Source organism: Myotis lucifugus, unplaced genomic scaffold (genome assembly GCF_000147115.1).
Source record: "Myotis lucifugus unplaced genomic scaffold, Myoluc2.0 scaffold_697, whole genome shotgun sequence".
NCBI classification, from domain to species: domain Eukaryota; kingdom Metazoa; phylum Chordata; class Mammalia; order Chiroptera; family Vespertilionidae; genus Myotis; species Myotis lucifugus.
In genome coordinates, this window is record NW_005871745.1 from 162680 (window position 1) to 183064 (window position 20385).

The 20385-nt window shown below is 48.3% G+C and overlaps 1 protein-coding gene across 1 annotated transcript; it reads left to right on the forward strand.

Moving 5' to 3' along the window:
• Window positions 1–3421: 3421 nt before the first annotated feature.
• On the forward strand, window positions 3422–12993 carry LOC102424373 (HLA class II histocompatibility antigen, DR beta 5 chain-like). The gene is made up of 6 exons (XM_006105575.3): window positions 3422–3536; window positions 8678–8947; window positions 10863–11144; window positions 11817–11927; window positions 12367–12390; window positions 12667–12993. The coding sequence occupies exons 1-6, from the start codon at window positions 3437–3439 to the stop codon at window positions 12678–12680; spliced, it is 801 nt and encodes a 266-aa protein (XP_006105637.1). The 5' UTR covers window positions 3422–3436; the 3' UTR covers window positions 12681–12993.
• The last annotated feature ends 7392 nt before the right edge of the window (window positions 12994–20385 follow it).

A 20385-nucleotide genomic window follows, 5' to 3' on the forward strand; every position in this document is an offset into this window, starting at 1 on the left:
ACATTTCCAGAGAAGGGGACAATGGTGAGGCGGGCATCTTGCCCAGGAACTGGAATTGCTCCGCTGCAGCCACCTCAGCTTATGGGAAATGCGGTCACTCACTAAGAGGAGTAGCTGTGGGCGGCACATCTGTGAGTGAGGGAGGGGAGTGCTTTCCCGGAGGAACAGTCCCTTCAGAAGGTGAATGCGAGGTGGTCGGTGCAGTGGCTGAGCGTGTGGGTCTGAACACTTTGCTGGGCTCAACCTGGAGGGCACCTTTACTGCCTGTGTCCTTGCAAAGGTCCTTCAACCGCCATCACTCTATTCTCTCCAACTGTAGGGACGAAGGGCACTTAGCTCACCGAGATGATGTGAGAATTAAACTAAAATCTGATGCAAAGAAAGCCCCAGTATAGTCCTGGCTACAGAGTAAAATGCTCAGAATCGCTCAATAAACTTTACTCACTTTTATGTGGAGGTATAATTGACATATGGCATTATATTAGTTTCACCTAAAGATTGGATTTCCTAATATATATAAAGAGCCAGGGCCCTCACGACCAGACGGATGACCAAGCAGTAACAGTAACAACCACACAGCAGCTGCGTGGGAGCAACCAGGCCAACAGGGGGGTTACTGAGGGACGACCAAATGACTGAACAAGCAGGCTGTGTTGGGCAACAAGACTGGCAGGGGGTTAGTGAGGGACAACCAAAGGACTGACCAGCATGCTGCATGGTGTAACCAGGCCAGCCAGGGGGCAGTTAGGGTCAACCAGGCTGGCTGGGGGGGAGGACGGGGCAGTTAGGGGTGATCAGGCTGGTTGTGGTGCAGTTAGGGGTGACCAGGTAGGTAGGCAGGCGAGCGGTTAGGAGCCAGCCGTCCAGATTGTGAGAGAGATTTCTGACAGCTGGTTTAGGCCCCATTCCCGGGATTGGGCCTAAACTGGCAGTCAGACATCCCCCAAGGCGTCCCGGATTGGAGAGGGTGTAGCCTGGGCTGACTGAATCCCCCACACCCCGTGCATAAATGTCGTCTACAGGGCCTCTAGTTTGTATATATTGGAAATGACCACCACAGTAAATATAGGTAACATCTATACCACCCATAGTTACTAAACTCTTTCTACTGATGAGAACATTTAAGACAGTGGTTCCAACATGGGGCACATGCCACACAGGGGGGCAATTTGATTTTTAAGGGAAGCAATTTGAGAATGAGTTACTAACAGTTAAATTTTTTATTTTTCATGGTTCTAGGTGCCTCATGTACAGTATTTATATATATACACACACACACACACACATATATATATATATATAAATATATATATGGTGACATATTTATGCATTTCAGTTCTCTACTAGTATTATGTTTTCAAACTTTATTTGCTATTTTTTTCATATCACTTCATATTATTTTTAAAATAATTTCTTAGTGATTTCTCCCTCAGTACTTCAACTGTCCTTTCATTCTTTTATTTTTTTCTTTCATGGATGCCATGTTCTTTGGAAGCTTGTTTAGACCAAGTTAACGGGCCTTTAGGCTTCCTCCACGTGAACAGGAGCTCACTTTTTGAACATTAGGAATCCTATGTCACAGGGGGCATCAGGGTTTTAGAGAAGCTTAGGTGGGGCCTGGCCAAAAATGGGTGGGAAACCACTGCTTTAAGATCTACCCTCATAGCTGTGTATGATTTGTGTATTTCTTAGCTGGAAGTTTGTGACTTTTGACCATCTTCCTCCATTTCACCCCCTCAACCCCCTCAATTGCAGTCATTTCGCTGCAGCATGGTCAGTATCCTGTCACTAGACACATTAGACACATGCAGGCACATGGAGGACTGCACGTCAGAACTGGGGCGTGAGAGTTAACGCAGGACTTCAATGGACAGCTGTCCTTTCAAGTCCACTGAGGATCAGATAGAACTAGATGTTCTAAATCACATGATGACATCAAAGGATGTACTTCCTAGCTTCCCATCGAGCTCCATTTCCTGAGCACTCTGTAATAATTTCATTAGCAAAGCCCTCTTCTACCTTTTCTTAGAATAAAGCAAGAGCAGTTGACTGAATAAGAGGACATGCCCCCAAGAAAATGAGAAAATCCTAATGGGGACCAGGAGGAAAAAACTGAATGCTTTTCACATCAAATACTAGCTATTCTAACGCAGAGCTGCTGGGCCACAGGCTGGCTTTGAGTCCTTTCTCAGTCTCCCAGTCCCTTCCACACTTTGGTTTGGACAGTTGGCCTGATCACGCTGGTGGGTTAAGTGCTGTCCAAAAGCACGTTCCCTCCATCCCACACAGATCGCCTCCTCTAGCCACTTTTTCAAGTGTGTTCCGGAGGGGCCCTGAGCTCAGTGACAGCACCAGGAGAGAAACCTGAAAAACCTTTCACTCAGGATAATTATTGAATAACTTTCATTTTCCTTCAGTGAGTGACATCCCCCCTCTGTAAAGAGTCACCAATTATACTGTCCAATCAGCAGCTACAAGCCTGTCATGTCATCAGATACTAGGGGAAGCTGCTCCATGCGGTGTCTGCAGAACCACAGCCTTTCCCAGTATTGAAACACCTGAAAGATCACCTGAAAGTGGCTTTAACTGTGAGAGGTTAAGTCATTTCCAAAAATCTGCAGCACTAAGTTGAGGTGCAACAGCGAAATAAGCCAGTCAGAGCAAGACAAGTATCAAATGATGTCACTCATATGTGGAATCTGAAGAACAAAATAAACTGATGAACAAAAGAGATCCAGAGAAATAGAAACACAGAATAGACTGTCGAACCTCAGAGGGAAGGCAGGGGAGGGTGGGTGGGTGGGAAGAGATCAACCGAAGAACTTGTACGTGTGTATGCATAACACAGGGACACAGACAATAAGGTGGTGAGGGCCTGAGGTGGGGATGGGGGCGGGGGAGGGCTAGCAGAGGTCAATGGGGCAAAGGGGGACATAGGTAATACTTTCAGCAATAAAGATTATTTTAAAAAGAAGAAAATGGAAGGCCTCCTAACCTGCAATCACCTCCCTCAGCTCCCAGCGCACTCACTCATCCATTTTCAAAACAGCCCTGTTTGCAGTGAGAGAGACCAATGCTCCCCAAAGGCTCCAACTTGTGTGCTCATCACTAACCATCGCAGAGCTGCCTCACAGTAGGGCCCAACACAGTGTTTCTGACACACCAGACCAAACCTTTAAGCACTAAATCAAAGCAATGCTTTTAATGGAGGAAATTCTAAGTTCCAGAAGAGGAACTTCCTACTGAATCTCTGACCAGCAACTGGTGATGCTGTTCATCTGATGCTCATTGGTTCTCAGTACTGAGATGACCCAATCCAGGAACAAAGAAATGAGTTCATCAGTTGGTATTATTTAGGATGTCCATGGAGAAGGGTCACAGCCCTCACTGAGTGAGACCCCCCTGCTCCCTGCCCCTGTCCTCTCTGAGCTCCAGCATGGTGTGTCTGCGGTTCCCCAGAGGCTCCTGGATGGCCGCTCTGAAGGTGATGCTGATGGCACTGAGCTCTCCCCTGGCTCAGGCCAGGGACACTCCACGTAAGTGCACCTTGGGGGTGAGCTGTTGTGGGGGGAGGAAGAAAGGGAATTAGCTTTGTCACCGTGTCCAGGCCATGTCCCTTAGAAAATGGTGGCATTTTTTTCAGTGGCCACCTGCCTTTATCATATGGATCCTGATTCTTTCCACCACAAAAGGGGTTGGTGCTCGCCACTATGAGATGTGCAAGGGGCTCCATGTATCTCAGCCGTTTCTTCTCACCTCGCCTCCAGTAACCCTCCCCAGCCTGTGTCCCCTTCCATGGGGGCCTTGAGAGGATTGAGAAATAATGATCTCAGACTGATTCCCACCCAGTGCTCCATTTATTGTATTGAGTTATCCCCAAAGGAAAGTTTCTCTGGCATTTAATGGGGAGTCAAAGGAATTAGAGGGTCTGTCTTTGAGGATCGTGTGTTCCGTCCTCAGCAGAATCTGTGATGCAGGTGCCTCTCCCTGCTATGTGAGATGTATCCAGGGGCCTCCCCACCATCTCCTTTCCTTTCTTCATGAACCCCTTAAGAAAGAAAAAATTCAGAGCAATTATTGCTCTGAAAAAAAATAATAATACCCCAGGTTACAGGCCATCAGTTCAAAGGTTTCGGGAGCTGTCCCTGAGGAAGTGCCACTTGAGACACATGAGACCTGGATGATGAGAGATGCCACCTTGTGAAGATCTAGGGGACAAGTGTCCCAGGGAGAGGAAGAGGGAGAGGCCACAGTGTGGGGACGTGTTTGCCGTGTTGAAGGGGCAGGAAGAAGGCTAGCGAGGCTGCAGCAGGAGAGCAAGTTGGGGAGTGACACTGACATAGGAAGAGGCTGGAGAAGACGGGAGACAAATCATATTGGGCCCTGACGGGCGGGTAAGAAGTTTGAATTTTATCTGAAGAGACATGGGAATTGCTTAGGGTATAAGGAGAGTCCATGTATATTTATTAAAAACAATAACCCCAGCTTCCAGGGGGGATTGGATTGCAGGGTTCACAAGAGGAGTCGGGGGGCCTTTGAGGAGCATGGAAGAGCGCCCAGGTGACAGGCTTGGGCTTCAGTTAGTGTGTGTGGCAAAGGCAGCGGGAAAGGGGAAGTGAGCAGATCTGGGGGAGATATTTCCACAACTTGTTATGGATGAAATGGGGGAGGAGTCACAATCCCTAAGGATTTTATCTTGAATAATTAGAATAAACTTGGTGGAGCTGTGTGTTGAGAAAGGAAAGACTGTGTAAGAAGTAATTTGAAGGGGGTGGTTAGGAATAAAGGTTGTGTGTAAGTTTGAAATGATTTCTTGACATTTGTGTGAAGTTGCCAAGAGGTCAGTTGAATACAGGAGCATGGAGTTCAGAGCTGGCCAGGGAAGCGGGTGTATGTGTTGATGTCATTGACACATGTGCTTGTTGTTAAACTCCAGGGAAGTCGAGAGAGCAGAGAGAGAAAGAGAGAAAGAGAGGGAGAGAGAGAGAGAGAGAGATGTCAAGGGCTGATCCCAGAGGACCAAGGGCCAATGAGTCAGCAAAGGAGATTGAGAAGGGGTGCAGTGTGTTGAGGAAAACCAAGAGAAGGTGATGCAGGGCAGTGAGGAGAAGTAGGTTTTTCCAGGTGGGAGTGGCCAGGTGTGGTAAGAACTGCTAGGAGGCAGAGAAGTGAGGGCATGCAGAGAAGTGAGCACTGGGTTTGGTGGGTGTGAAGTTCACAGACAGTGGAGTGTATGAGATGGAACCTGATTGGACCGTTGAAGAGAGGATGGGGGCTGAAGACGTGAGGGACGATTACAGGTGCCTCTGAGCAGCGTCCTCGGGGAGACTGTGCGCTGGGCTCAGGGAGTCAGCTGGACCTAAAGCATAAGAACAAAGGAGCCTGAAGAGAACCTGGGGACTCGAGAACCAGAGATGCTCAGTCATCACAAGGAGCCACTGGAGTGACCTTGAAGGCAGAGTGACTGGTTATGAAAGCCACCAATTCCACAGCCACTGTTTATTAGTGACCAGAGCAGACAATCACCACCTGGGGATGAGGGTTGGGTCATCGACAAGACAAATGTGGTCCCTGCGGCATGGAGCAGCGTCACTTTGGGCAGTTACTGTGCACCAGGCCTACATTTGAGTGTGTGACTCTCATAACCATCCTGTCTCACCTGCAGCAATTACAAATGTAATCACCCATGGAATCTGATTCAGAGAGTTTAAGCAACTTACCCAGAGTCACATGGTTAGTTGTAGAGCCAGGTGACATAGTCTAGGTCTCAGTATCTAGAAAGTTCCTCTCTTCTACCTCAGCATAGTCCTTTCATATTAGGTGCATGTATATATCCTGTTATTATACAGAGACCAATGTTTCTGTCCTTGTGTTCCAAATGATATTTAGTGATAAAATTGATTAAAGACAATTGCCAAATGTTGATAAAGACATTATTTTCTCTAGAAAGTTAAGGAATAGAAAGATCTCATGACCCTGCATTTTTAGGGGTTATAAGAATTAAAATAGCAAGTTATTTATTGATTGCTTATATGATCAGCAATAGGAATAATCACTCTTTAATCCCACACTTAACAATATCCTGTGAGGAATACAGTATCATTAAATCTATTTTAGAGATAAAGAACAAGGCCCCTGGGGGTTACAGTCTGACCCAGTGGGACAGCTCATGTTCTAATTTAGATTCCTCATTCTAGAGCCTGGGCTTCCACCCCCACTGGTGAATAGGGGCTTGGCTGGGTCTGACTTGCTGCTGAGATTTCTGATGTCCCATGTGCCAGCCTGTGTCTCAGGGTGCAGCAGGTGCAAGGGCTGTCAGTTCCGATATACAGGAGGAATTTACATCCCTTTTGCATTTACAACTTGAGAAGTTCCATATGGACTCACACTATGTACAGACTGTCATAGACACGTGAGGAACACAAGGGAGTTTAAGAGCCCTCCTCCCTCTCAGATTTGATCAGCAGGTGAGCTTGTGTTGCCAAAGGAAATACAGGATGCCCGATTTAAGCTGAATTTCAGAGAAACAACAATTATTTATCTGAAATTCCAATGTAACTGGGAATCGTATATATTTATCTGCTTTATCTTTAAGTTGGGCCCATGAGCATGGCCTGATAATGCTCACCACACAGGCTACAGTGAAGAGCAACTCACACATGTTTATTTTTCAGCTTCTCATGTGTCAAGAAGGTGCTAGAGAATTTGTGAATAGTAAGACCTGGTCTGAGCAGAGTGCCCTCCCCTCTGCCATCACTTCTACGTGAAGGTCTCCATCTAAAGCTGGGACCTGCTCCTGTTTGTAATCTGTCCATGTGAGGGGGTCATCTCAGCTGCTCCCCTTCTGAGGGACCTGCCTATAGAAATGAGAGTCCACATCCGGCCAAGGCAGGTAACCTGATGCCTCCTGGTATTACTGGGAGCAGGAGGCAGTTAGAAAGTGAATTAGTTGGGACTTTGAATGGGAATCAGATGGCCTTGGCTGTAGCTGCTACCGTAGACAAGCAGTGGGCCAGTGGCCGGGAGATTATGAAAGAAGACAATGTGGAGGATAAATGATGACTCGGTGATTGGGTGGCGACGCGAAGAAACAGGTAGATCTTGGTCCTGAACAAGTTTATTTTCCTGGAAAAATAGTCTGCACTGGGACCAGATTCCTAAAGAATATAAATTCCATACAGACCAAGCCTTTCCACAGACACAATATTGGCTAAATTTTTATTGTCACTCTCAGCTGCTGCATAATCAACAGTGGCTTTTTCACCCCAGACTTTTCAGACAGTTCACCACCCCTTTCCCTCCTTCCCAGCCCTGGGACATCTGCAATATGTAAAGCCATGTCTGCTGTCACACGGGGGTTTCTCTGACAACTGGTGGGGATGCTGTGTGCAGCCCACTGTGTACAGAACACCCACCCCCACCTCACAGAATCATCTGGTCCAAATGTCAATAGTGCTGAGGGTGAGAACACAGCTGGACACCGGCTGTTCCTGAAATTTCTAGACTCACACTTTATACACACGCACCTTCCAATGCAGCTCTTCACGGTTTATTAAGAAAAAAAAATTAGACAGTTACATAAATTCACCACTTTCTCATTGAACCCATTCAATCACTTGAAGTTTAAAACCTTCCTTTTTACTTTGCCTTCTGCGATGTTTGTAAAAACGTCATGAGTTGTGGTCACTCATCTCTGCTGACCTTCCACGTCTCTCCTCCATGAGTCGTGCATCGTGGGGAGCCCCCTGTCCTCAGTCAGGGCCTCCCATTTCCGCAGGGACTCTCTCCGCACCAGCGATGGTGTCAGAGCTTCCATCCACCACCTGCTTTCACCACAGGTGTGTTCTGTTCTCTGCGCTTCCTGGGTTGGACATGCAGGAAAGAGAGGGCGCCCTATTGGGATTAGGATGTAACCCCTGAACCGCCTCAGGGCTCTCCCTTACATGCAGCAGAAGCCCCCTAACTCACCCCCAGGCTCTCAGCACTCGCCTCCTCCAGGCTCCTGTCCCCTCCCCCCCACTGTCTGGGCTCAGAGCCTGTTCTCTGGGTTCCCAGGAGGCACATGGGTTCTCTCAGGCTTTGCAGGTGGCATTGCCTTCACCTGAGATGTGCCCCCTCCCCCACATACAGAGACCTTCCCCCACATCCTGTCACTCAGAGGCCCTGGCCCCGCCCCTGATGGGACTTGGACCCTGTGGTCCCTGCTCCAGGCGCCCCTTTCCTGCCATCTCCCTCCTGTGTGGATGCGCCTGTGGTTGGGTGTGATTGGCACTTTGGTGAATTCTAAGCTGCAGAGCAGAGGGCGATGCCCGGTTTCCTGCCTGGGTCTCGGGCAGCTGTGGCCTGGCAGGAGGTCCCCTGCCCAGGGGGTGACAGGAGGAGGCGGATGTGGGGAAGGGAGAGGCTGGGGGTAAGGGGGGGGCGTCTAGGAGGAGGCGGTGATGGCACAAGTCCTCCCCAGCCTGGAGCCCGGAGCCCGCGGGGCAGCCCAGTGGGTGCCCAGTGGCTGAGGGTCCCAGGGGTCTCCCTGCCCTGCGGCCTCCCAGCCCCAGAGGAGGGGCCCCGGGTGCTGGCAGTGGGGGTGCCGGGTCCTGTGTCCCCACCGCCTGGGCGCCCCGCACTGGGCGGCGTCACCATCTTGTCTCACCCGCCTGACGGGTCCTTCCTGTCCCCACAGCGCATTTCCTGTATCAGGTTATACAAGAGTGTCATTTCTCCAACGGGACGGAGCGGGTGCGGTACCTGTACAGAGACATTTACAACGGGCAGGAGGACGTGCGCTTCGACAGCGACGTGGGGGAGTACCGCGCGGTGACCGAGCTGGGGCGGCCTGATGAGAAGGACTGGAACAGCCAGGAGGATGAACTGGAGCAGAGGCGGGCCTATGTGGACACGTACTGCAGACACAACTACGGGGTGTCTGAGGGATTCCTGGTCCAACGGAAAAGTGAGCGCAAGGGGTGGGGGGCGGGTAAAGTGGGAGCGGGGGGTAGGGGGGTGCGCACACAGGGCTGTGAGGAGCACCCATGAGGGGCCTGAGGGCTGCTGTGGGGACCATGTGGTCCTGTCCTGTGTAGGGCGTTTCTGGGGGTGCCCAGTCCGACTGTCCAGTCGGGGGAGGGTGGGAGGTGGGAGGTGGGAGAATCGAGTCGGTCTGTCTTGGCCAAACCCCCCCTGACCCTGAGCCCTGGAATAGGGGTGCTGGGTGCACAAGCCTGTCCCTGGGCGGAGGGTCAGGCTGGGTGTGAGGGGCGGGGCCTCCGAGGCACCTCTGGCCTCTCTGAGTTCCTTTCAGGTCTCAGTGTCTTGTTCCCCCCTCAGTGCCCCTGTGTTTACAGAGGGGGTGATGGTGAGCCAGGGTCTAGTTGTAATTTTGTTACTTAACTCACTGATGTCACATCCACACAGGCTGACAGCATTTAAGTCATTACATGTTAACTGTTTAGAGTTCTGACAATTTACTTTGCATTCTGTTTTAATCTTATTCAATATTGCCGAATACTTAGGTGAAAAATTGTTTTTTATTTTAAATTTATCCTTTGATTTCTAAGGATCTTGAACATTTTTCAAGTATGTGTTGACTAATGGCTGTTCCTGCTCAAGGAATGGCCTATTGTCCATCATCCCTGGGGTCCGGGCCTTTTTCTCAGTGATTTTCCAGGTTCTCTAGGCAGCAGGACGGACACTTTGCTGACATTGATGCAGCATTTTCTCCTGCTTCTGGCTTGTGTTCTGATTCTGTTTTATTACTTTCCGTGTGAGCAATTTAAACATCTTTAAGGTAATGAAATACACTCAGAAGTCGCTAGCAATGACTTGCCATCAATCTTAAATCGACCCTTTTGAGGTCCAGTAAAAATGTTTCCCCCGGGTTCCTCCTACTCCTCAATCTTTCCTCATTCTCCTCCTCCTCCTCAATCTTTCCTCCTCCTCCTCCCCCTCTTCCTCCTCCTCCCGTCCTCCTCTTCCTCCTCCAAATCTGTATTTATTGGGTCTGGCCTCAGGCAGGAAGTACATGCATTAATGAATCCCAGACCCCGCTCTGAGCTCAAATGTCAGCTTGAAAAGAGAGACAATTATAAAATGACAACAATCCCAATAACAGGTTGGCTTCTTTTGAGAAGGAGCAGGTTGCTCAGTGAGTGTCACTGTCAGTGTTATAATGATGCTGCCCTGCTCCTCCCTCTCCCTCAGGACTCAGCCCCCGGAGCTAGGGAATCCCCTGCCTTTCCTGCTTCCAGGGGAACCATCTCTCTGTTCTCAGCTGTGATCTCATTCCCAGGACTTCACACCCTGAGTCCCATCTCCCCAAGCTGTTCCCCCGTTTCTCCCTCTGCTCTCCTTATATTCTCTCTCCATATGTGATAAACAGCTGACATACAGTGACGGCTGCATTCCAGCCGCTGTTTTACATATTTTAGTCCCATTGGTCCTCATATGTCCTTAAGCGGTGAGTTAGTATTACCAACCCCTTTGCAGGTGAGGAGCTGAGCAGAGAGGGTCTTCCAGGATCACCCAGTAAGAGGCACAGCCTGGATGTGACCCAGGCAGCCCTGCCCCAGAAATCACACTGGAACTCACACACTCTGTGCCTTGCAAAGATTTGTAAACACTTCATTCAACAATGAGTAACTGTTTCCAGATACGAAAAATCCCCCAAATTTTCTCAACGTCTCTCAAATCCAGTGGCCTGAGCTGTAGGCAGAGATTCAAGGCCCATGGCACTACCTCCTGTGGGCCACAGGCTGGGTCTGCAGGCAGCCTTCCCAGGCCCGGAGCCTGGGACTGGAGATGAGGCCAAAAGGGAGCAACCAAGGGCCTGCCTGTCCTGCTCACGTCTCCCTCCGCCTTCTCTGTCCCAGCTGAGCCCACAGTGACCGTGTATCCTGCAAAGACCCAGCGCCTGCAGCACCACAACCTCCTGGTCTGCTCCGTGAATGGCTTCTACCCGGGAAACATTGAGGTCCGCTGGCTGCGCAACGGCCAGGAAGAGGAGGCCGGGGTGGTGTCCACGGGCCTGATCCGGAATGGGGACTGGACCTTCCAGACCCTGGTGATGCTGGAGACAGTTCCCCGGAGCGGGGAGGTCTACACCTGCCAAGTGCGGCACCCCAGCAGCACCAGCCCTGTCACCGTGGAATGGAGTGAGACGCCTTCTGACCTCACACGCCTCCCCCCACAGGGGCCTTTGCTTGTCCCTGAGGGTCAGGGTGCCCTCTCCCCACACCCCGTTTTCCTTTGCTCATGTCTCTCCTTCAGCACAGGCCAAAGGGTAGCCCTGTGATTGCTTCTGTGGACACCCATAGCCCTGGGAGGCCGCCGTGCCTGCCATGCTTTGAATTCCCCACATTCTCCCCTCATGGTGCCCCTTGGACCTGGGCACCATCCCCTGTGAGCTGGGCGGGTGCTTCTGCCTGCGCTGAGCTGCCCACTGTGATGTGGGAAGAGGTGCATCCTCCACAGCGTGGGGACCTTCCTGCCACGGGAGAGCCCTGTCTGCTGTGCCGTCTGCGGCTCTGTCACCCGGGCCAAGTCCTGGAGGTCACCGAGCCCCGAGCTCCGCAGCCTCATAGGCCAAAGCAGTGGCCTTGGGGCGGGTGTGAGGGGTCCTGAGGCCAGTGCCTGGGCCTTGACCTGCTCAGTGTGACCTCAGTCTCTTTCCCAGAAATGGCAATTCTTCTATATGGCATCACCTCTCCCCCCACCCCTTCACTGGACCTCCTTTCCCACCCCTCAAAAAAAGCTTTCAATCCCAGGATTTCAATTATAGAAGTTGCTTTGGGCTTAAACCCACTGAAACCAGCTTCTTCTCTCAGGGGCCCAGTCTGGATCCGCACAGAGCAAGGTGCTGAGTGGAGCCGGGGGCTTCGTGCTGGGGCTGCTCTTCCTCGGGGCGGGGCTGCTCATCTACTTCAGGGCTCAGAAAGGTAAGGAGCCTGCTGGCAGCCGAGGCCCCGAGATGGTGGGGAGAACTGGGGCTTTGCTGGGTGAGCTCTGGGTATGGCAATGCCATAGAAGCCTCTTTCCCTGTCGGGGTCATGTTCCCTTGAATTGCAGAAATAACCAGTTCCCGGTTCTCAGGGTGGGGACATGAGGAGTCATGGCTGTGGGGTTAGAGAGGGGTTAACACGCACGGGTATTTGGGTGCAGATCCTGGGGCACATGGAGGAGCAGGCCCTGCGGTCACTAATGACACTGGATGTGACAGCTTCGGGTCCACTGCTCTCAGCTTCTGCTCTCATCCCTGCTCTGGTGTCAGCGGGTGGGGGTCCTGCTAGAGAAGCTCAGGTGGCCTGTGCGGGGACCCTGTGTTTGGGGACACACTTACCTTCCTATCTTTAAGTGGCATCTTCCTTCTCTTCCCAGGACACTCTGGACTTCAGCCCACAGGTAATGCTCTTTAATCCTCTCTTAGGGACACATTCGGTTTCCCTAGAACAGAAGGTGCAGGGGACGAGCCAGGGGACAGATAGCGGGGAGCCTGGGTGTGGCTCTGGCCTCTTACACTGCAGGGTCTCCTCCTGCCTGGTGAGAGGCAGCTCTAAAGCAGCTGTGGCTCCTGTGGCCTCAGAGCTTTTCTTCTCACTTGGGAGCCACAGCAGGAGGCCTGGGAGGGCAGCGCCCCTGCTGGCTGGGCCTGGGAACAGCACTGTCCTCTGTCTGCAGGACTCCTGAGCTGAGGTGGCCATGGCGACATGGGCAGGAAAGAACCTTCTGTCCTGCTCCTTCACAGCCTGAAGAGGTTTCCTGCTGGGCTCTCACTCCACAAGGAGAGCCGCCTGGGGCTCTGGCTGGGTCCTGGCTCCTCCCTGCTGGTTCCTCCCCGCCCTGGACCTGGAGGCCCCAGTGTTGACTGCAGAACCTTAACTCCATCCCTCCCTGTCCCTGTGTGTTCCACCCTTGCTGTCTGCTGAGCACCTTAGCTCACCTCTGCCCACATTTCTTCGTAAAATGTTCCTAAATTAAATATGGAGTGAAATCATCTGCCTCATAGGCTTCAAGGACAGGAAGTAGAAAGAAAAGTTTCCTTGTTCAACGTCCTGCTTTTTCATGAGTTTTCCCCCCTGTAATCGGACTGGTTCCTGAGCCAGGAGAGAGCCTGTCATGGATGGACCTGAACACGGTGGTCTCCTAGTCAGTGTTTCTCAAAGACAAGCACACAGGTTCCTTTCCCCTGAGATACAGAGGGGACAGCAAGTATAAAAAACGCAGGCAAACCCAGCTGGTGTTGCTCAGTGGTTGAGTGTTAACCTGTGAACAAGGAGATAACTGTTCAATTCCAGGTCAGGGCACATGGCTGGGTTTAGGGCTCCATCCCAAGTGGGGGGTGTGCAGGAAGCAGCTGATCAATGATTCTCTCTCATCACTGATGTTTCTATCTCTCTCTCCCACTCCCTTCCTCTCTGAAATCAATAAAAAAATATTTCTTTTTTTAAAAAAAAAGAAAAGCAGGCCACGTAAGTATATGATGTCTTCACTGTGTCTATAATCATGTTCTTTTGCTTCTTTCCTCTAATTTTTTAAAAGAAGGTACCTAAACCCGGTACCTCTTGAAGTCCCCTTTATGAGACTCACTAGTGGCCTGGTGCACAAAATTCATGCACTTTAAAAGGGATTAATTATAGGAAATATTTTAATATTGCTATTTGCCCTTTCTCTAGAATAGAAGTGTCAGAAATGAAAAAAATAGTAAAATGTATATGAAAATCTTTCTCCTCTCAGAGTGTGTGCCGCACTGCAGGACCCAGAGTCGAGTCCCAGTCCAACCACAGCACCTCAAAATCGCATGAGATCCATAACCAGCCGGCCCCACCCCCATTATGTGAGATCCAGAACCGGCTGGCCCAACAGTTGTCAAGCCCCGCCGGGCAGGGGGCGCATTCTCAGGTCCCCTGGCCCGGCATCAGGGCAGTGGCATGGGCTGAGTTCCCCTAGCCCAGCACTGGGGCGTGAGGTGCACCTTGAGGTCCCCTATCAAGCCCTGCCGGGCAGTGGGGCACAACCTGAGGTCCCCTGGCCGGGGCAGGGAGAATGGCCTGAGGTTTCTGCTGATTGCTCATTAAGGCTCACTAGAGGACCTCAGCCTCCACTGTGGGTGCAGCCATCTTGACCGTTACGGTGTGACAGTCAATTTGCATAGTCCCACTTTATTAGATAAGGTAGTGGCTTCCGCACTTCAGTCTTTTTGTGACTCAGAAATTATGCCTGCTGTGCTGACTCTGCCTTGAGATGCACCTTCCCCATGAGCAGGTCCCGGAGGCCATCAGGACAGAGCTGCCACTCTAGTGGGAAAGGTGCGCTTCTGAGGCCTCCAGCTTGTGTGGCAAACTCACTGTCTGTCACAGGAAACCCTGTGTGGGCATTATCTGAGCACCAACCAGGGCCCCTGCTGGGCACCCAAGGGAGCTTGTGGCTCCCTGATGTGCCACCAGTGTGCAATCCTCTGCCCTGGAGGGGACATGAGAGACTCCTGTGGGGTGGCCTCCCAATGCATGTGAGCAAGAAGCAGCAGAGTTTTATGCAGCGTTTTATTTAATAAGACAGAGGAGGAGAAAGGACATATAGATAAACCTGGTCATTTCATCTGCCTATTTATTTTCTACCTACCAGTCATCTAGCTATAGAAACAAGGGATGGATTTTTAAGTGGTTGTCACCAGGGCAAAATGCGGGAATAGGTTGAAGATACCTGTACTGTTCAGAATATATATCTTATTTAATAGCTTCCACTTGAGGAACATTCAAATATGTTTTGTAATAATTAAAATCAAAAGTTTTAGAAGGCAACAAATAAAAACAATCAAGAAAGTATAACATTAGAAACAAACTGACAAGAAGTAGATGATGGGAAACAGCTAAAAAATTAATCAAGTCATCCAGTCCAAGATGACAGTGTAGGAAAGCCCTGAGCTCGCCTCCTCCCATTTCACATTAAATTTCCACCTGCAGACAGAGCAGCTCCCCCTGGAGAGGAAATGAGGGCTGACTGAACAACTTCTGCACAACCAACAAGAGAGAAAATCCCATAGATACAGGGGGAGAGACAGAGACATGGCACCTTGGACACCCCACCCCCAGCACTGACCTGCAGTGGGCAGGGATCCCTGAGGGCATATGTGCAGACCCTCCCACTCTGGGTAAAGTGAAAAAAACAGTGGCTGAAAGAGCATCTAGACTGTAAGGAGGGAAATCCATTTACTAACCAAGAACATGTGCAAGTGGGAGGGGAACTGCAGGAACCCACTCCGGTGTTAGGGGCACAGAAAGAGCCAAGCATTCATTGACACTCTCCCTCCCCGTTGGTCTCCTGGGCAGGACATAAGTCAGGTGCTTCAGCCAGCCTTGGTGGTCAGGGTGCACAGGAGGCCCAGGCACCAGACCCCAGGCCCCAGGCCCACACCAGCTCTGTGGCTTGTCCCCAGGACTTCCACTCCCACTCTAGCTCCAGTTCAGGGCCACTTACCCCCAAGGCTCCCCATGGCCCACTCCCACTCCAGCTCTGGCTCGCCTGCTAAAGACACCTGGCTCATGGAGTCTACAAGGAGAGGCTCTTAAACAAGTCTCTCCTTCAAGACTGGGAGAGGTCGCTGTTTCACCTAATTCAAAGAAACAAACACAGAGAGACAGCCACAATGAGAAACAGAAAAATGTATTCCAATAAGGGATAAGGAAACATACATAAATAAATAAATAAATAAATAAATAAATAAATAAATAAACAAACAAACAAATAAGAACTACTAGTAAATGAAACAGACATAAGCAATTTACCCGATAAAGAGTTAAAAGTAAACTCTGGTTAATAGCATGCACAATGAACTTGAGAGAAGAATAGATGAATTCAGTGAGAAATTCAACAAAGACATAGAAAAATATGTAAAACAACCAATCAGAACTGAGGAATAGGATCCTTGAAATGAAAACAAAAATACTCCAGAGGGAACAACAGCAGATTAGTTGAGGCAGGAGAATGAGTCAGCAAGCTGAAAGACAAGGTAGCAAAAGTCAATCAGAACAGCAAAAAGGAAAAAATATTGTTTCCAATAATGAGGATAGTTTAAGGGACCTATGGGGCAACATCAAGTGTGCCAACATTTGAATCATTGGAGTCCCGGAAGAAGAAGAGAGAGAAATGGATGTAAAACTTACTTAAAGAGATGACGACTGAAAACTTTCTCAACCTGGTGAGGAAAACAGACATCCAAATCCAGAAAGCACAGAGACTTCAGAGCAAAATGAACCCAAAGAGGGCCATATCAAGACACATCATATTTAAAATGCCAAAAGTTAAAGAATCTTAATTGCAGCAAGAGAAAAAGCAGCTAGTTATGTACACGGGATCCTTCATAAGACCATCAGCTGATTTTTCAACAGATACGGTAATGGCACAAAACATTCAAAGTGATGAAAGGCAGAAACCTACAATCAATATACTCTATCCAGAGAAGTTAGCATTCAGAATTAAACTAGTGATAAAGAGTTTCCCAGATAATCAAATGATGAAATAGTTCTCACCACTAAACAAGCATTAAAAGAAAAGTTAAGGAACCTTCTTTAAATGGAAAATACCAAAACTAAAAATTAGAAAATATTGGAAAGAAAAAATTTGCACAGATAAAGGCAAACAGTTTTAAGTGTAGCAGATCAACCAATTATAGAGCTAGAAGGAAGATTAAAATACAAAAGTGGTAAAAACATGTATAACACAGTAATACATTAAGGGATACACACACAAGAGAAGATGTAAAATATGATGTCAAATACATAAACATGGTGGTGAGTAAAAATGTAGTTTTAGAATGCATTTGAGCTTAAGCAACAATCAACTTAAAAAACATTGCTATAGAGAAACCAAGATGGCGGCATAGGTAAACACCGGAAATTGCTGCCTCCCACAACCACTTCAAAAAATACAACTAAAAGACAAAACGGACATCATCCAGAACCACAGGAAGGGTGGCTGAGTGGAAATTCTACAACTAGAAGGAAAGAGAAAAGCACACTGAGACTCAGAGGAGGTGTAAAGTGCAGAGGTACAGAGGCGCACGTGGAAAGGGCTGGCACCTGAGGACACAGCTGTCTTTTTCAATCCAGAGGGAGTCTCAAGCTCCCAACTGCTCTGAACGCCAGTTCCAGGCGAGTCTCTGGGGACCCAGACTCATACCGGGAGAAACTGGACTGTCTGGCATCGGGCAGAACTTGAGGGCGGCTTTCTCTCAGAGGTGCTTGCAGTGATTGAGGAACAGTGAGACTCGGGGCCCCTTAGGGCAGGGCTGAGGATCAGCCATAGATGTTTGCTCTGCCCTGTTGATTCCCTGAGACCCCGCTCCACCCAGGCTGTGCGCAGAGGCTTTTACATATGAATGACCTGGCCCTTTGCAATCTAAAATTACCTAACAAACTGCAGCTGGGTCAGAGAGACCCAGAACATCCAAAAGAAGGCCCAAGGCCCCACAGCAGCTTGCATTGCTTCACAGCTGGGCCTCAACTGGGCACCTCCAAACTCCAAACAAAGAAGAGGAATCTACAGATCTCTCCGTAGCTCCTGCTGGGTAGCCTCAGGCAGAGGCTAAATTAGCACCTCCTTAGAAATCCAAGAGCCAGTGTACCCAGTGGTCAGAGTGGACCATCCAGATTACAACTCCTCAGATCCATAAGGGACAGACTCAGGGGGCAGACTCAGTGAGCACCAAAGCCACACTGAAGCAAGTCTTGCCCCATAAGGGTGTCTCCAGCACAGTTCTCCCACCATAACTACAGCTGATTCTCATAGCCAATTGGCCTGGAGGTCAACTCCTCCTAGTGATACCTACAACAATCAAGGCTTAACTACAACAAGACTGTGCACAAAGCCCACAAAGGGGTGTACCAAGAGTGTCTACCTCAGGTAATTGGGGAGGCTGAGCCACTGGGCCCTATAAGACACCTAGCACACAAAGCCACTCTACCAACACAGGGAAGCAGCCAAAATGCAGAGACAGCCCTAACCGGTTAGGCTCAGTGGATAGAGCGTCAGCCTGCGGACTCAAGCGTCCCAGATTCAATTCTGGCCAAGGATATGTACCTTGGTTGCAGGCACATACCCAGCAGAGAGTGTGCAGGAGGCAGCTGATCGATGTTTCTCTCTCATCGATGTTTCAAACTCTCTATCCCTCTCCCTTCCTCTCTGTAAAAAAATTAATAAAATATATTTTTTTAAAATGTGAAGACAAAGAAACAGGTCACAAATGACAGAAATGGAGGAAAGCAAACTACTGGATATAGAGTTCAAAACCACGGTTATGAGATTTTTCAAGAATTTTCTAGGAACCGCCGATAAATTTAGTGAGATCCTCCATAAATCTAGTGAGACCCTTGAGGATATAAAAAATATTATGCAGAGATCCAACAGCAGACTAGAGGATCACAAAAATCAAGTCAAAGATTTGAAATACGAAGAAGCAAAACATGCCCAACTGGAAACACAAAAAGAAAAAAGAATCCAAAAATATGAAGATAGTGTAAGGAGCCTCTGGGACAACTTCAAGTGTACCAACATCCGAATTATAGGAGTGCCAGAAGAAGAGAGAGAGCAAGATAATAAAAAAACTATTTGAAGAAATAATGACAGAAAACTTCCCCCACCTGGTGAAAGAAATAGACTTCCAAGTCCAGGAAGCGCAGAGAACCCCAAACAAAAGGAATCCAAAGAGGACCACACCAAGACACATCATCATTAAAATGCCAAGAGCAAAAGACAAAGAGAGAATCTTAAAAGCAGCAAGAGAAAAACAGTTAGTTACCTACAAGTGAGTACCCATACAACTGTCAGCTGATTTCTCAATAGAAACTATGCAGACCAGATGGGAGTGGCAAGAAATACTCAAAGTGATGAATACCAAGAACCTACAACCAAGATTACTTTATCCAGCAAAGCTATCATTCAGAATTGAAGGTCAGATAATGAGCTTCACAGATAAGAAAAAGCTAAAGGAGTTCATCACCACCAAACCAGTATTATATGAAATACTGAAAGGTATTCTTTAAGAAGAGGAAGAAGAAGAAAAAGGTAAAGATACAAATTATGAACAACAAATACACATCTATCAACAAGTGAATCTAAAAATCAAGTGAATAAATAATTTGATGAACAGAATAAACTGGTGAATATAATAGAATCAGGGGCATAGAAAGGGAGTGAACTGACAATTCTCAGGGGGGAAGGGGTGTGGGGGGTGCAGGAAGAGACTGGACAAAAATCATACACCTATGGATGAGGACAGTGGGGAGGGATAAGGGCAGAGGGTGGGGTGGGAACTGGGTGGAGGGGAGCTATGGGGGAAAAAGAGAAACAACTGTAATAATCTGAACAATAAAGATTTAATTTTTTAAAAAAGAAATCTAACAGCAAATAAAGAAAATATGGAAAAAAAACATTGCTATACACACAGCTTGTGATATATGAATCTATGGCAATCCCAAAATCTATAATAGATACAGTTGAAAATGAAGAAAAAGAACCCAAACAAACACTAAGAAAGTCATCAATGTACAAGAAAAGAGAGCAAGAGCCATAGCCGGTTTGGCTCAGTGGATAGAGTGTCGGCCTGTGGACTGAAGGGTCCTGGGTTCAGTTCCAGTCAAGGGCACAGACCACAGTTGCAGGCTCCTCCATGGCCCAGGTTCTGGTCGAGCTTGTGTAGGAGGCAACCAATAGATATGTTTCTCTCACATCAATATTTCTCTTTGTCATTCCCTCTCTCTTCCACTCCCTCTGTCAATGGAAAAATATCCTTGAGTGAGAATTTTAAAGAAAAGAAAAGAGAGCAAGAGAAGAAGAAAGAAATAGCAAAGAACTACAAAAGCAACCAGAAAAGAATTAAGAAAATGGCAATAAGAATATACCTATCAATAATTACTTTAAATGTAAATGGACTAAAAATTTCAATCCAAAGACAGGGTAACTGCATGAATTCAAAAATAAGACCTGTGTATATGCTGCCTATAAGAGACTCACTTCAGTTCAAAAGACAGATACAGACAAAAAGTGAAGAGATGAAAAATGGTATTTTATGCAAATGGCAATGAAAAGAAAGCTGCAGTAGTAATAGTTATGTCAGACAAAATAGACTTTAAATCAAAGAAGGGCACTACACAATGATGAATGGGTCAATCTAACAAAAGAACATAACACGTGTAAACATCGACACGATAAACATTAAGAATATCTAAATATTTAAAGCAAATATGATAACATAAAGCTGGAGCTGAGTGTAACACAATAATAGCAGGGAACTTTAACACCCCACTTATATCAATGGATAAATTATTCAAACCAAAAATCAAGAAGGAAACAATGGTCTTAAATGACACACTAGAATAGATCACACTCAACAGATACAGAACA